Genomic DNA, 16,869 nt, shown 5'->3' on the forward strand with positions numbered 1-16,869 from the left:
CTGGTAAATGCTGCTGCACTTATAGCATTTTATGCTGATTTGCGTCACAACCACTTCAACTTTTTTTTTTTTATCTTCCACTCGAAGGTATCACTCTGTGTCTGCGTGCTTTTTGGATGAGCTAGTTTCTTACTTATCACTCCAAAAGCACTTGAACAAAAGCACTTATTCCAGCTTTTATCCTCCCATAATTCAATTTGTGGATCTAATTATTTCCACTGGATTTTTAATTCATTATCTCCACATCACAATCACAATGCAGCAGCAAAAGTTTGTAAACATTCTAAGGTTTGAGGCATTTAGCTACCTAGTCTATAGCTGAAATGTAGCACCTTAATAGGACGGGCAATCACTAGCATATATGTTTTCGAGCCATGAACGAATTACACTACTATTTATTCGAGTGTGCAGTCACTGCATGAATTCAAACTGGTGCCCGATTACTGATACAGTTATTTATAACGATGTCACATTAGGAAAAATGAAAAACAGAAAATCATGCTTCCGATGAGTAGGGTTGTGGATGGATTTTCCTGTTAAACGAGGATAATCTGAAAACCTTGTGCTGAAGAACAATCTATATAGCATACAGATACTCAGTAGAGATGCAGAAACTTGCAAGAAAATATTGGATATTGAATCTTCTATAAATCCGCTAAACTCCAGAATCGATACTATACACTGAACATGTGTGTAAAAGGGATCACATCTGTGTTACATACAAATCATTTTTCACTACTCCCTCAGCATCCTACTTGTATAATGCATTCATATAAGGGAAAAATTTTGAAGTCCAAGAACAAGAGAGCCAAAGAACAACTGGTTTCATAGCATGATGGTAGGAAGACTCAAAATAATCAGGAAAAGAAGAATACCACAATTAAAGTACTTCACTACCTTTACTCGGCAGCCTTTTTCCTCCTACCACCTTTTCTTGGAGCGACAGTGACGGGCTCTTCAGCCTTTTCCAGCGGTTGCTGATTATTTACAAGATCTTTGGACGAGTTTATTTGATTTCTTAGCCGCAATATTTCACCCTTGGCAGATGCCAATTCCTCTTCCAATTTTTTGCTTCTCTTCTCCAGACCATCCCTTTCCTCGCTCAGTCTCATGGCAAGATTAGGGACATCTTCCATGTTTTCTTGGGCCTCTTTGGACGCAACCTTTTGCTCTGTAAGGGACTTGTAAATGACCTCTTTCTCATCTTCCAGGCTAGAAATTAGAGAATTAGCCCTCTCAAAATCTTGGGAAAGTACCAGCGCATTTCAGCCCATCTCATCCAGTGCTTTGGTAGCCTCTTCCAGGTCTGTTGCAAGAGACTTACGAGACTGCTTATCTTTCAAAATCTGCTTCTCCAGAGCTTGAACTTCTTTTTTTAAAGAAGAAACTAGCTCTTTTTCTTCTTTTAGATTATTAGAAGCTCTTTCGGCATTTTTATAGACGTCCACCAATTCCTCCTGCAGGCTATCACGTTTTGTCGCAACAGTTGCCAATTCATGGGACAGAACTTGCAGCTCCTCCTTTGTCTTCTTCAAAAGTTCTTTTGCTGTAGCAAGCTCACCAGCAACCGCATCACCACTTAAGGTAGCCTCATCAAGGCTCCTCTGCACCGATTCCCTGACCCTAGCAAACTCGGCCTGAACTCTAGAGATCTCAGCTTCAAGCTCCGTGCACATAGTTTTTGACTGTTTTAATTGATTTTCCAAATTGGAAGCTTCACTTCTTGATTTTGCAAGAGCTTCCTGAGTGCTCTTGAGTTCATGTTTCAAATTCTTTTCATTTTCCAGTTCTTTATCCAGAATTTCCTTCAAGTTTTCCTTCTCTCAGGTCAAATCAGCAATTACTTCTTTGTTTCTACTTGTGTCATTCAGAGCAAGTTCAAGCTTTTCCTTTAGCTGCTGAAGTTCCCCTTCCTTTTCTCCCAAAAGCTTAGCATCCAAATCTGCCTTTCTAGCGGAGGATGTTTTCAGCCTATTGTACTCTTCCTGAATAGCAACAAACTTCCTCTTCGAATCATCTATCTTAGAAATTAAAGAACAACTGTTGCATTCAGTTCATCGACAGATAAATTCTTCAAATCCAATTCCTTTTGATTTTTCAGGACTTCACCTTTCAATTTTTTAATATCAGAAAGTGTATTGGCTAGTTCATCCCTCGTTTGATTGTAGATAGATTTCAAGTCCTTCATATCTTTTGCAACAAGAGAAGAGCCAAGACTTTGAACATTATTTTCTTTATCCTTGATGTCTGAATTGAGCAAATCAATCCTTCCCTGTAAGACTTCAACTGAGTTTTGCTTTTCCAGAACTGAATATACCAACGCCATTCAGGAGAGACAAAACGGGATTTGGTGCTCCATTTGTTTGAGGTGCTTCCTGTTTAATGAATAACTCACTTTAGAACATTAGGCCTTATGGCAACCATTTAACAAAATAAAAAGGAGAGATATTAAATAGAGATTTTATAGTGAATCTAGTTGACATTCAAATTTCATACCTTTGCGTTTTTACTCTCCTCCGGTGTCTTTAGCTCATTTTCTTCTGAAATAAAGAAATAAAGGAACTGACGCATAAACCACATGAAAGTAGACGGAACTTTGTTATAAAAGAGAACAATTTATAATAACACCAGTCCTCGCTGAGAAAAGAAGTAAAAATGCAGCACAGTAAGAATCTTCATGTTTAGTAGATACCCTAATCTACGTTAGAAATATTATTGCCTAATATTAATATCCACAACTACATCCTATCTTTGCGCATTTAAAGGATATCAACTGTGTTTTGTGGAACTCTACCAAAATCCTGCTTGTCTGCATCCCTTTCCCTTAGTTTGGTTGGCAACATGATGAACAAAGAAACAAATAATCCAACATGACTACCCAAATTCTGCTGCTATTTCGAGTTGCTAAAAGAACAAACTGACTCGCAGAACAGCTGATCGGACAATAAATTTATGTAGCCGGCCTGGCATTAAGTTTAACTAACAAACTTATAACAACCTAAAACATTAGGGTCAGATTCTCTTTACTCCCGTACTGTAGATAACATCGTTTGTTCAACAAAACAAAGAAAAGCCAAGAAAATATTAATCCAAAGAAAAAGGTACCAATCAATTAAAGCAAAGTCAAAACTAGTACTATAGTGCACAAGAACTAGTAGTTAATAAATATATTGACCAAGAATAACATAATCCAATTTATCATTTGGAGAAATATGTTTACATTTGTAGCCTGTTGTGTTGAATCCCTCTCTCTCCATTTGAAGCGCCAAGTCTTGAAGGATACCATGAATCAACTCCAACCCTGCTTGCATAGTCTCCCCTGCCGAGAACATAAAAACCTTATTCTTCACCTCGATCCAACTCTGGCCCCGGATCTTCTTCAAACCCTTTGTCTTTGCTGAGATCCTCACCTTCGCCGACTCCTCCCATCTCCCGCTAGCAGCATACATATTTGACAGCAGCATGTAGCTCCCGGTCATTTCAGAGTTCAAGCTGAAAACGTTGGCGGCAGTTTCTTCTGCAATATTACTGTTCTTGTGCATCCTACAAGAATTAAGAAGAGCACCCAAAACACAAGCATTGGGTTCCATTGGCATGTTTTTCACAATCTTGCTTCCTTCTTGCAATAACCCAGCACGGCCGAGAAGATCAACCATGCACGCATAGTGCTCCATCTGGGGTTCTATACCGTAGACGCTAATCATCTGATCATAAAGACGACAACCCTCTGTGACTAGCCCGCCATGGCTGCAAGCGGAAAGAACAGAAACAAATGTTACTTTGTCTGGCTTTAATCCCGAGTCGAGCATCTGATAAAAAACTCTTAGAGCAGTCTCACCAAGTCCATGCATCCCGTATCCAGCAATCATAGTGTTCCACGTTATCAAGTCCTTACTGTCAATACTCTCAAATACTAGATGCCCTTCCTTAAAACTTCCACACTTCGTATACATGTTAACCAAGCCATTTCTAACCAAAATGCTACCATCTATCAAAGCCCTAACCACATGACAATGAATTTCCCTACCAAGGTTCAATGCTGGTAGTTCAGCACAAACAGATAAAACACTGGATATGGTGACAGAATTGCCAATTATTCCTGCATTCTGCATCTGCCGAAAAAGTTCTAGAGACTCCTCTCCTCGTCCCTGGGAAGAAAGCCCTCCAATAACAGCACTCCAACTTATGATATTAGGTCTCATTAATGGGTGTTCATTCAGCCGAGAAAATATTGCAAAGGCCTCATCGCACAAACCACATTCAGCATAGGCTGAGATCAAAGCATTCCAACTGACAAGGTTCTGGCTTTTCATTCCCAAAAATGATTCGTGAGCATTTTCTACATCACCACACTTTCCGTACATACATATAAGGGCATTTTCCACAAACAAGTAATCTTGGAAGCCACCCCTTATAACATATCCATGAATCATCTTACCCTTGTGAACCACAGCCAGGTTAGCACATACAGATAACACCACAGAAAGCGATTCAGCTGTAGTTTCAATTCCTACCGCCCTCATTCTACCAAACAACTCCAAGGTCTCTTCATGGCGGCCACAACGAGCATGACTTGACAATAATGATGTCCAAGTCACAGGGTTCGGCACAAACCCTTCTAACTTCATCCTCCTAAACATCTCAGTAGTACCATCGCAGTCATAATTAAAGGCATAGCTAGAGACCATAGTATTCCATGAAACATAATTTCTCACACCCATTCTATTAAACAACCGGCGAGCACAATCCATCCGACCAATTTTCCCATACATTCCCAACAAGTCGTTGACAACATGAAGATGATTCTGAAAACCAATACGTATAACATGAGCATGCACACTCCTGGATAACTTAAGCCTTGATATAAATGCACAAGCCCTAATAACCAAAGGAAATGTAAACCCATCTCCCCAAACCCCCAGTTTACGCATTTTGTCATATAGTTGGAGTGCTTCTTCATAAAACCCATGAGAGACATAAGCTCTAAGGACTGAATTCCACATGAGCACATTTGATGTACCTTCAACTGTGGTGGTGTCAAAAACTTTCTTTGCATCCAACACGAGGCCAAGACGTGCATAAACAGCTATGAGCCGGGCGGCCAAGAATGCTGACTGACAGGTGCCCGTGGTAACAATTTGGGAATGAACTTGTTTGCACTGTTCAGGTCCAGCACATTGTCGAAGAAGGTGTTCAAAGAAGTCAAGAAATTCATTGCTGGTAGTGCAGGACGGGTGTGATATGATTTGGGTCTGATGAACCTGGAGGTGTTTAGAGAGCAAATGGTTGAGAATTTGTGGGAAACAGAGATGGTTGTGATGGAGACACTGAGGCGATGCATGAAACATGAAGAAGAAGTTGAGATTTTGTACTATGCTGACTCTGATGTTTCTACTTCTTCATCGTCTTCATCTAATTTTTCATCATCTTCTACATCCCGTAATGTAACCAGGACCGAATCTGGATGAGAAATCTTTGAGTCCTTAGATGATATTGTGTTAAAGGATCTCCTTAATTTTGACAGCTCAATTTTTTTCTTAGAATACAGAACAACAACTTCGTTATGATCCTGCAAATTAACAAAAGAAAACCAATATTAAACCAGCCACAAATTCGAACGCCCACCAGAAGATCTTTTCTGGGCACCAGTGAAAATTTTACAAACAACAGTGAAAAAACAGGCACACACCAGTTTATATTTTTTAAATTCAATCAACAATGGACAATAATTCAAGTTTCAAACAGAACTTCAGCTTGCTGGCCCCAATAAATAGCTTGAAGGTCTTACAATTCAACGCGAAATGCAGAGAGAAAAAAATACAAGTAATTTAAAGAATCGAAGATAACAATAAAATTCTTTTAAAATCACAGAAACACAACACAAATGACCTCGTTACTTTTAAACAAATTTAGCACATGTATTAACTCTTTTTCAGTCCCAATTCAACCTTCTAGGAGGCCAGGAAATATTTATATTTATCTGTCTCCTATCTTTTGTATATCTAATTAACAAAGCAAAATTGATGGCAACTTGAGCAAACGTAAGAGAATGACCTCAATACCAACCTCTCTTTTATTGTCCCCAAAATAGCAGAATCATTGGTACAAAAATATACCTAAAAACTCAGAACTTCATCATCTGCTCTGCTATATTATTTTCCATTTCCAATATGACAAGAAATACACGTTCCTTGGAAACTGTATTCAACTATACTACAGCACATTCACACACAAAGGAAGCATATATGATAACTTTCATTAGGAAAATTGCTTTGTTTTCCTTCCCGGCATACACCTGAAGCACGGGATACATTACTAGACCAGCGTAAAAACGCAATAACTTTCATTAGGGATATTGTTTCAAACACACACATACACAACTTGTACTATAGAACCCAGGATTAAACATTTTGAATTTGTTTAAGCATTTACCAACTCACTAGACAGCAATCATGTGTACAGAAATGGTAGCAGCAATCATGTATCCAATCCAATCATGTGTACAAAACGAGCCCGAAGTGTGTACAGAAATGGTAACAGAAGTCATTTTACAATCGTTAAAGGAAAACCGATATAAGGTTAAGTTGTGGGACTCCTGTAATATAGTTGCTTCTGTGATATTATCTTATGCTTGTATTACTATCCTATCGTTCAATGGCTCACTCTACACAGCAAACACAAACAAGTAGCGGCCGCTTGATAACCATTCCACTTCTCAAGTACGAGAAATTTGACAACACATTTGTACACAAAGACAAAAAAGAATTGAGAACACATCAACCAAAAGAACGCAAAAATACAGAAATTAAAATACAGAAACTTAATAATTTAAAGAAATTAGCAAGCATGGACTGACTGTGATAACTTAATAATTTCGTCTTTGGCGAGAATGTAACCTAAAAACTCTCACTTACAAGTGAAGAAGAATTCACTTACAAATGAAGAAGAATACTGCTTTGTTAAAATACGTAGCAGAGAGGCCTCCACAAAACCGTGTCAAAAACTGTGTAAAAGGAGTTGTGCCACGGATTACCCCATTTATATATAAGATTAACTAAGACCACCTAACATAGGCAAATATGGAACCAACTAAATTTGGATATTTCAATAGAGTAGGATTATAAGAGAATAAATTGTGTTTGTGAGTTTGTTCACCTAATGCTTACATAAATTGACCAAACTTAAAAAAACCTCATAATCTAAAGCATATAGCAAAACAGCTTGTACAAGTAGGTTGGCCATATATAGTTGATCATATTTACGAGTTGCTAAGTGCCAGGACAAGTAGCGCACAAATTGTACATCGATCTTATAATTATTTTTGTCATACCTAATTAGAATCGTTAATCATATACTTATATTTGAGTAGCGGAATTTAATAGACATTAAACAAACAACATATATATAAATTATATACAAGTTGTGTCTGTAAAAATATGACTCTTGTTTTTGTTTAATCAAAATAGCCGTTAATTCCATTTTTTTTTTTTTTTTTTTTTGTTTAATCAAAATAGTCATTTATTCTCTGAATTGTAACTCCAGTGAAAATTAGGTCCTTAAATTATTATTTTTTGGGTAAAATGAGTCCCTAAATTCATTAAAAGCTGGTAATTTCATCCTACTATTATATTCAAATCTATTATTTTATTTTATTTTTCGTCAATTTAAGTCATATTAGGGTACATTTTAGCATGCATTTCCCTATTTTAGCATCCACATTCTAGTCCTATTATTTCCCTCGCTTGTGTCAATGTAGGTTAGTTCGGATCCACATTCTAAAACAGACTAGAACCCAGGCATTTCCTCAAATGCTTAAGAATTCCCACCATCCCATGAGTTCTAGGGTGTGCCGATACTAAGAGTTTGCAATGCTTGCATTCGGCCATGAACGATTTCTCCCCATTATTATTGGTGATCGTTACCCTCTTAACATCGTTCCACGCCAAACTTGGACCCTTTCTCTTATTGCCCTTTTTCCGAGGAGGACTCTCCATTGTCTCACTACTACTTCTACTTCCTCTTCCCGCTCTTCCCCCTCTTCTTCTATTTGTTCTAATGCAATATCCTCCTCCACATCCGGATCATCATCCCAACAATCTTCATAATAATCATCATGCAAATAATCTTGAGGTGAGGGAGTGCCTAGTTGAAGGGTACCACTAGGTTGGGTTTGTTTTCGTTTTCCTAATACCGAGACCATAGGTGTACTAGATTGGCTACTAGACCCGTCCATCCTAACAAATAAAATAACAATGCACATTAATATATCACAACCACAGTTCAGCATATATCCAAATTCAAATCAATAAATCACACATCCAATTCAAATGCAATACCATTAACATATTCAATATGTGCAAAGTAAGAGGAAACGATTAAAGAGAATTCATATATATTCATAAAGAGGAAACACAAGTAAAGAGTCATATCTATTCATAAAGAGAATTCATATTTATTCATATCTAACTAATGTCCATACGACATAAACAACACAAACATGTGAATGCAAAATGAAGATATAGTACTAACCTTAAAAAGCCTCAATTCAAACCGAGGACCAATCTCCTTAAGCTCAATTGAAGGCCTACTTCACCTTATTCAAAGATGAAAGACCTCCTAGTGTCAATTGGAGTAGACCGAATACAATTGTTATTATAGCGGGTAATGCAGTGGAGTGGTGCAGTCGGTGCTATACTTCAACCACGGTGCTCCTGAAAAGAGGACAACACAAACCTTAATGAACAGGACGTGTATGCCATAAACTTTAATGAGCACCAACACTACTAGCAAATGCAAGAGAGAAGTAAACTTAGCGAATGTAGAAGCAAGTGGGGACAAAATAAGTTTGTTTGTACATAAAATGAGATGTTATCACAACCGTCATGCAGCAAACTTAGCTAATGGAAAATAACTTCAATTGTTGAGTACGATTTGCAATTACTATGCTGTGATCAGAAGAACCAAACGCAATAATTTCTTTCTACATTGTGCGATTGCAGGTGGTTTTGTACAGCAGAAAGAAAAAACATGCTAGTGATTCTGTGAGTTCAAGCGTAACAATACTGAACATATTGCAGCAACTAAATTATTATAATTAATGCATTCTGCTGGAACTTTATTATCTGGTACCTCAACAGCTGGATTCTGCCCTTCGGTGGAGCGCTGAGTTTACCATCATGTTAAGCCAGATGAACCTCCTCAAGTGGTTCCTGAATAATGATAAAAAATAAATAAATAAAAAATAAAAAATAGATGAATGATAGTGCGTATGTATATAAGAAACAAAGTACGAGAAACCCATCCTGCAAATGGACACAAAAGCCAATAGACATAAGATGCAATGCAGAGTATTTTTGCTTAAAACAGGATATCTTTGAAAGCTTGTATCACATTACAAATCGAGCTTATTCTGATCTGGTTGAAACAGACACATACCTCCAAAAAGTTTATATGGGCAAACTGGGATATCCATCCATTACCTTGTCCTATAAATAGAAAGTACAACTGAAGCAAATTCAAACAGTGATCACCCCAATTTAACTTCCTTGTATGATTCATTTTTCATTTTATTTTCAGCTTATTAAGTTAACTGAATGTTAAAATCTGGATTCTTTTAAGAGCGGACCACCTTCTCAAATTTCTTTCATTCAATATATGCACACACCCAAATGACCAAACACCTGTTTTCCTTCTACTGTCCCACCATTTTCTCACTAACCAAACACATCAAAAACAAAAATCAACAAATATCCAAATTTCAAATTACCAAACGCAAGACAAGAATAAAGGGCAAAAAGGGGATCAACCAGAACAAGATAACCAAATGGTAAACATGCCAATTCATTCAACCAACACAGTAAGGGAACTCCGCAAACAAAATTAATTCCAAACCCTAAATTAAATTTCAAAAGGAAGACAAAAATTAGATTTCAAAACACTAAATTAATTACCTAATTTGGGGTGAGAGTGAGACTCGGTGCTGGATCGGGAGGTCTTCTGTCTGTGAGAGAAAATCGCACGAGAGAGAGAGATCGCGAGAGAGAGTGGTGGCGTGGCTGTGTGGTGAAGGAAGGCTGGAGAGTCAGAGACGATAGTATGGTGTGGCGGTGGGCCGGTGGCTGGCCGGAATTCGACAGAGAGATGAGATGAGGGCTCGGTGAGGGTAAAACAAAGCCAAAGTTCTTGTCTTCCTCCTCAGGTCAAAAGCTCCTCGAATCTCACTTGTAAGTACTCGCTTCTGGATTTGCGCGTTTGACTTCCACTGTGATCGCTTCAAGCTCTCATTTTTTTACCTTTTTTAATTTTTTGGTTTCCGGAAAATGCTGCTGCACTTACAGCATTTTGTGCTGCTTTGCGTCGCAACCACTTCAACTTTTTTTTTTATCTTCCACTCGAAGGTATCTGTCTGTGTCTGTGCTTTTTGGATGAGCTAGTTTCTTACTTATCACTCCAAAAGCACTTGAATAAAAGCACTTATTCCAGCTTTTATCCTCCCATGATTAAATTTGTGGATCTCATTATTTCCACTGGATTTTAATTCAGCATCTCCACATCACAATCACAATGCAGCAGCAAAAGTTCGTAAACTTTCTAGGGTTTGAGGCATTGATATATATATATATATATATATATATATATATATATATATATATATTGAGCCATGCACGAATTAGACTACTATTTTTTCGAGTGTGCAGTCACTGCATGAATTCAAATTGGTGCCGGATTACTGATACAGTTATTTATAACGATTTCACATTAGGAAAAATGAAAAACAGAAAATCGTGCTTCCAATGAGTAGGGTTGTGTATGGATTTTCCTGTTAAACGAGGATAATCCGAAAACCTTGTGCTGAAGAACAATCTATTTAGCATACAGATAGTAGAGATGCAGAAACTTGCAAGAAAATATTGGATATTGAATCTTCTATACATCCGCTAATCTCCAGAATCGATACTATACACTGATCATGTGCGTGAAAGGGATCACATCTGTGTTACATACAAATCATTTTTCACTACTCCCTCAGCATCCTACTTGAAAACGCATTCATATCGGGGAAAAATTTTGAAGTCCAAGAACAAGAGAGCCAAAGAACAACTGGCTTCATAGGATGATGGTACAGGAAGACTCAAAATAATCGGGAAAAGAAGATTACCACAATTAAAGTACTTCACTACCTTTACTCGGCAGCCTTTTTCCTCCTACCACGTTTTCTTGGAGCGACAGTGACAGGCTCTTCAGCCTTTTCCGGCAGTTGCTGATTATTTACAAGATGTTTGGACGAGTTTATTTGATTTCTTAGCCACAATATTTCACCCTTGGCAGATGCCAATTCCTCCTCCAATTTTTTGCTTCTCTTCTCCAGACCATCCTTTTCCTTGCTCAGTCTCATGGCAAGATTACGGACATCTTCCATGTTTTCTCGGGCCTCTTTGGACACAATCTTTTGCTCTGTAAGGGACTTGTAAACGACCTTTTTCTCATCTTCAAGGCTAGAAATTAGAGAATTAGCCCTCTCAAAATCTTGGGAAAGTACCAATGCATTTTGGCTCATCTCATCCAGTGCTTTGGTAGCCCCTTCCAGGTCTGTTTCAAGAGACTTACGAGACTGCTTATCCTTCGAAATCTGCTTCTCCAGAGCTTGAACTTCTTTTTTTAAAGAAGAAACTAGCTCTTTTTCTTCTTTTAGATCATTAGAAGCTCTTTCAGCATCTTTATAGACATCAACCAATTCCTCCTGCAGGCTATCACGTTTTATCACAACAGTTGCTAAGTCCTGGGACAAAACTTGCAGCTCCTCATTTGTCTTCTTCAAAAGTTCTTTTGCTGCAGCAAGCTCACCAGCAACCGCATCACCACTTAAGGTAGCCTCATCAAGGCTCCTCTGCAGCGATTCCCTGACCCCAGCAAACTCGGCCTGAACCCTAGAGATCTCAGCTTCAAGCTCCGTGCACAAAGTTTTTGACTGTTTTAATTGATTTTCCAAATTGGAAGCTTCACTTCTTGATTTTACAAGAGCTTCCTGAGTACTCTTGAGTTCATGTTTCAGATTCTTTTCATTTTCCAGTTCTTTATCCAGAATTTCCTTCAAGTTTTCCCTCTCTCGGGTCAAATCAGCAATTACTTCTTTGTTTCTACTCGTGTCATTCAGAGCAAGTTCAAGCTTTTCCTTTAGCTGCTGAAGTTCCTCTTCCTTTTCTCCCAAAAGCTTAGAATCCAAATCTGCCTTTCTAGCGGAGGATGTTTTCAGCTTTTTGTATTCCTCCTGCATAGCAACAAACTTGCTCTTCAAATCATCTATCTCAGAAATTAAAGAACTAACTGTTGCATTCAGTTCATCGACAGATAAATTCTTCAAATCCAATTCCTTTTGATTTTTCAGGACTTCGCCTTTCAATTTTTGAATATCTGTAAGTGTATTGGCTAGTTCATCCCTCGTTTGATTGTAGATAGATTTCAAGTCCTTCAACTCCATATCTTTTGCTACAAGAGAAGAGCCAAGACTTTGAACATTATTTTCTTTATCCTTGATGTCTGAATTGAGCAAATCAATTCTTCCCTGTAAGACTTCAATTGAGTTTTGCTTTTCCTTCAAATTTTCTTCAAGTACCACCTTTTCTTCTCCAGCCCTTGAAAGGTTGGTTTTAAGACTGTCAATTTGAATTTTAAGCTCCTCAATCAATTTCTTCTCACCATTTAGTTCCTTTCTTAAGCTTGCAATTGTACTTTTTGCCGAACTCAGTTGGCTTGTTAGAGAATTCTGCTCTTCCTTTGCCTTTGTGAGTTGCTTGCTCCGTTCTTCCTGTTCACCTAGTAGCTTAGATTCATAGCTCTTCCCCAGTGAAACAATAGCAGCTTCCTTTTCTTTCAGCTTGGTCTTCATCTGTGCATTTCAACCATAGTATATGTGGGTAAAATCAGACAAAGCATCTAAAAGTATTTTCTTGAACAGAACCAAAACTAAAGGAGAGTGATTTAACCGAGCTCAGACTCATACATTAACTGGTTGAGCTTAGTTCACATTTCTATAAGAGAAACAAGGAAAGAAAAGGGAGCGCCGGATGGGGGATCTGTTTCCAAGGAAGCATTTACAAAAACAAGATTGGGAGGCAAATTAAAAGACACACATTATGCTTTTAGTACTTTTTGAGGTTCCTTTTCAAAGGGACTAGACTCCCTTCAGCATCTGTGGTATGTCTATGTCGTCTCAGCATGCCAAGAAAAGCTTTTTCTGTGGTATTGGATAGGGACTTACAGATTCGACCATGGCATCAGTGGCTTTCTTTTCCGACTGAGTCAACACATAGAGTGCACCGACGACACCAGAACTTAATATACCAATGCCATTTAGGAGAGACAAAACGGGATTTGGTGCCCCATTTGTTTGAGGTGCTTCCTGTTTAATGAATAACTCACTTTAGAACATTAAGCCTTATGGCAACCATTTAACAAAATAAAAAGGAAAGTAAATAGAGATTTTATAGTGAATCTAGTAGACATTCAAATTTCATACCTCTGCGTTTTTACTCTCCTCCAGTGTCTTTAGCTCACTTTGTTCTGAAATAAAAAAATAAAGGAACTGACGCATAAACCACATGAAACGAGACGGAAATTTGTTATCAAAGAGAATAATTTATATTAATACCAGTCCTTGCTAAGAAAAGAACTAAAAATGCAGCACAGTAAGAGTCTTCGTATAAAAAATATATAAGGAGAAGGTTTAGTAAATAGTAATACCACGAACTACGTTAGAAATATTATTGCCTAATTAATAAGATCCACAACTACATCCTATCTTTGCGCATTAAAATGATATCAACTGTGTTTTGTGGAACTCTACCAAAATCCTGCTTGTCTGCATCCCTTTCCCTTCGTTTGGTTGGCAACATGATGAACAAAGAAACTAAAAATCCAACATGACTACCCAAATTCTGCTGCTATTTTGAGTTGCTAAAGAAGAAACTGACTTGCAGAACAGCCGATCGGACAATAAATTTATGTAGCTGGCCTGGCATTAAGGTTAACTAATAAACTTATAACAACCTAAAACATTAGAGTCAGATTTTCTCTTTACTCCTGATTAAGCATTTAAAGTCATGAATGATGGGTGGAACTTACCCCTACAAAACCATCTTGTAAGGGAAGGGTGTCCAAGAGCTTGTAAACTATCCAAAGATACTCTTTTTGTTCCAATATGGGGAATTTGGGACGAGACAGTCAACAACACTTATATGCCTTACATCCTCGTCTACCTGTCTTTCTACACTCATTTACCACCCACCAACTTTCAGTGACTTTATATTATACCCCGTGCATAATACCAATGCGCACTCTAAACCAGACTTGGTATAGGTCACCCCAGCCATGGAATCTAGCCCAATTGCACGGTGAGACCTACCCTCATACCAAATGGCATGACTCATGGTTAGAAATTTCTGCACAAAACTGTCTAGTAAGGCATGGGGACCCAAGAGCTTGTAAACTCTCTTGTGCTACCATATGACACGTATTAGGTGATTTGTTCTGATCAACGCCTATGCAATGCACAATTACCTTAAACAACCGGAAAATCTTACAATCACTTATGCTTACAAGTAGAAACTTCCCACTTGATGCAGTACAAAACGAAATATACCATAACCAATTAACCACTCTAGAATTGCCTAATCACCATCAAATTTTTAATATTTATTATCATCCTTTAAACTTAAACTGCACTATCAAAACCCCTAATGCATTTACAGAATCTTGAGTCACCAGTCACTTGAAACAGAAAAATAAAGAGAAAAAAGAACTCATTCAAATTCTAATAAGTTTCTCAAGACTATTTGCAACAAACCCAAATCTTTTCAATGGCAAACAATTGAAGTGCAATGATCAACTTGCCACAAACCCAAATCTCTAAGAATTAAAATGGCAAGCAATCAGCAAACCCAATAATCTCTTTGCCTTAAAAACAACATTCTAATGAAAGTTCAACTTACTAGTGGCCAAGCCTTCAAGAGCAGTGCCCCTGAGCTGCAAAAATGGAAGAACTGAAATACCCACAAACAGAATAGCCCTCCTGCTGCTGCAAACGCCGTCGTTTGAGTCCTCCTGCCGCAGGGACGCCATTGGCAACGTCGTCCTCCTCCTCCTGGTATCTGCATTCCTGGAGGAGGAACACAGGAAAATGGGGTGAGAGGAAGAAGAAGAAGAAGAGGGGAAAGGAGAGAGGGAGAGGGGTGAGTGCAAAAAGCAAGAGCTCCCCATGAGAAAGCCCGTTGCTTTTGTTTCTTGGTTGATTGATTTCTTTGCCTCCGGACCGGTTGGGATAAAGGGATAGAGTGTTGAACGCTCAGAGGCAGAGCTTTTCTTTTCTTTCTTTTTTTTCAATTTTTCAGTTTCAGTTGGTGTTCGTATGGCTTACGGTTAAAGAAAACAACTTTCATGGTTGTTTCCTCTCTTTTTTTTTTTTTTAATTATTTTTATTATCATTGTTTTTTTTTTTTTTTCAAAAAGAAAAAAGAGAACAACCGGTGAAAACCCACGATTATCTATCCATTCCAAGCTCTATGGGGAATCAGTCAAGCATACTAAACAACTCGGAGCATTGAACCCGAACCTCCCACATTTTTTTGTTTATTATTATTGTGAATATTCTTTTTTATTATTTATGTTTTTATAAGACCTTAACTTTAAAATTACGTGTGGCAATGAGCTCTTTTTTATTTTTTTTTATTTTACTTATTTTATGTTGTGGTCTATTTTATCTGACAGGGAGGGTTGGCGGTAGAGGGAAAGAGATTGTAGAGATAATGTGTTTGTAGAAATGTAGGAGAATGTGTGTTATCCCTCCTACGTAATGTCTTTATTTATAGTAATAAGGAAGAGAAGAAATCTTTCATCCCCAAGGAATACAAGTCATAATAGGAATGGATACCTAAAATCAAATCTATTCTAGGATTTATACAATCACACTTTAATACGAAGTTTACAACACTCCTCATTGAGTGTGTAAATACTCAAGGTAGATTCAGCATCAGGTAGAAGTTGAGGAAGTCGACTCATCAGCATTGATTCTGGGAACATGCTATTCTCAATAAGGTAGAAACTTGCATAAGGAAGCAAGTCTATCAAAAAACTCTAAGGCTATGGCAAAAAAATCCAAGTAGGGACAAAATCCATAGTCTAAGGAAAAATGTGTGCGCAATGCAAAATCAAATGAAATGTCTACGGGGCGTCATCAGGGATATGATCAACCCAAGGTGGGAGCTTCGTTAAAACCTAGTTAGGTAGCACAAACCCAGCGGAAAAAATGCTCCTAATTGTAGGGGAAAAGAGTACATTAAGATCAAGCAAGTATACTTCATAATACTCCCCCTGAGTTTGACACAATTCCAAAGAGAACTAGCAATGTTACAACTCAAAAAGTTTACACATACCAATTCCTTGAACAAGCTTCTGAAATGTTGTCTTTGGCAGTGATTTGGTGAAGAGGTTGCCTAGATTGTCTTGTAAACGAATTTGCGTGACTTCAATCTTCTGATGCTCTTATTGTTGATGTGAGAAGAAGAACTTCAGCGTAATGTGCTTGGTGTCGTCTCCTTTGATGTAACCCTTCTTGAGCTGTTCGATGCATGATGCGTTGTATTCATAGATCGTCGTAGGGACATCAACAACAGGGTAAAGATCGCAGGAGCTTCGAATGTGGCCCACAACTGCTCTCAACCAAAAGCATTCCTGAGTTGTTTCATGTAATGCGAGAATTTCATCATGGTTAGACAAAGTGGCAACTAAGGTTTATTTAGTTGACCTCCAAGAGATTGTGGTGCCTTTAACGGTAAAGACATAACCCGTTTGAGAACGCGTCTTGTGCGGATCATA

At 38.0% G+C, this 16,869-nt stretch overlaps 2 protein-coding genes and 1 pseudogene across 3 annotated transcripts; all 3 read right to left on the reverse strand.

Annotated features, from left to right (window-relative positions):
- Positions 1–660: 660 nt before the first annotated feature.
- On the reverse strand, positions 661–2,385 carry LOC137749258 (MAR-binding filament-like protein 1-1; annotated as a pseudogene).
- Positions 2,386–3,105: 720 nt separating this feature from the next.
- Positions 3,106–10,538, reverse strand: LOC137749259 (putative pentatricopeptide repeat-containing protein At1g17630). Of its 2 annotated transcripts, XM_068489361.1 has the most exons (4): positions 9,951–10,538; positions 9,130–9,209; positions 8,530–8,711; positions 3,106–5,569 (listed from the first exon to the last, which is right to left on the reverse strand). In XM_068489361.1, the coding sequence occupies exon 4, from the start codon at positions 5,346–5,348 to the stop codon at positions 3,159–3,161; it is 2,190 nt and encodes a 729-aa protein (XP_068345462.1). In that variant the 5' UTR covers positions 5,349–5,569; positions 8,530–8,711; positions 9,130–9,209; positions 9,951–10,538; the 3' UTR covers positions 3,106–3,158. The 2 variants fall into 2 exon arrangements, with proteins under 2 accessions (XP_068345462.1, XP_068345463.1); XM_068489362.1 differs by lacking the exons at positions 8,530–8,711; positions 9,951–10,538 and having other exon boundaries at positions 9,130–9,146.
- A 391-nt stretch (positions 10,539–10,929) lies between these two features.
- LOC137708795 (MAR-binding filament-like protein 1-1) lies at positions 10,930–15,364 on the reverse strand. Its single transcript, XM_068447945.1, has 4 exons — positions 14,988–15,364; positions 13,517–13,560; positions 13,259–13,399; positions 10,930–12,886 (listed from the first exon to the last, which is right to left on the reverse strand). The coding sequence occupies exons 1-4, from the start codon at positions 15,253–15,255 to the stop codon at positions 11,183–11,185; spliced, it is 2,157 nt and encodes a 718-aa protein (XP_068304046.1). The 5' UTR covers positions 15,256–15,364; the 3' UTR covers positions 10,930–11,182.
- Positions 15,365–16,869: the final 1,505 nt, after the last annotated feature.

Source organism: Pyrus communis, chromosome 11 (genome assembly GCF_963583255.1).
Source record: "Pyrus communis chromosome 11, drPyrComm1.1, whole genome shotgun sequence".
NCBI classification, from domain to species: Eukaryota; Viridiplantae; Streptophyta; class Magnoliopsida; order Rosales; family Rosaceae; genus Pyrus; species Pyrus communis.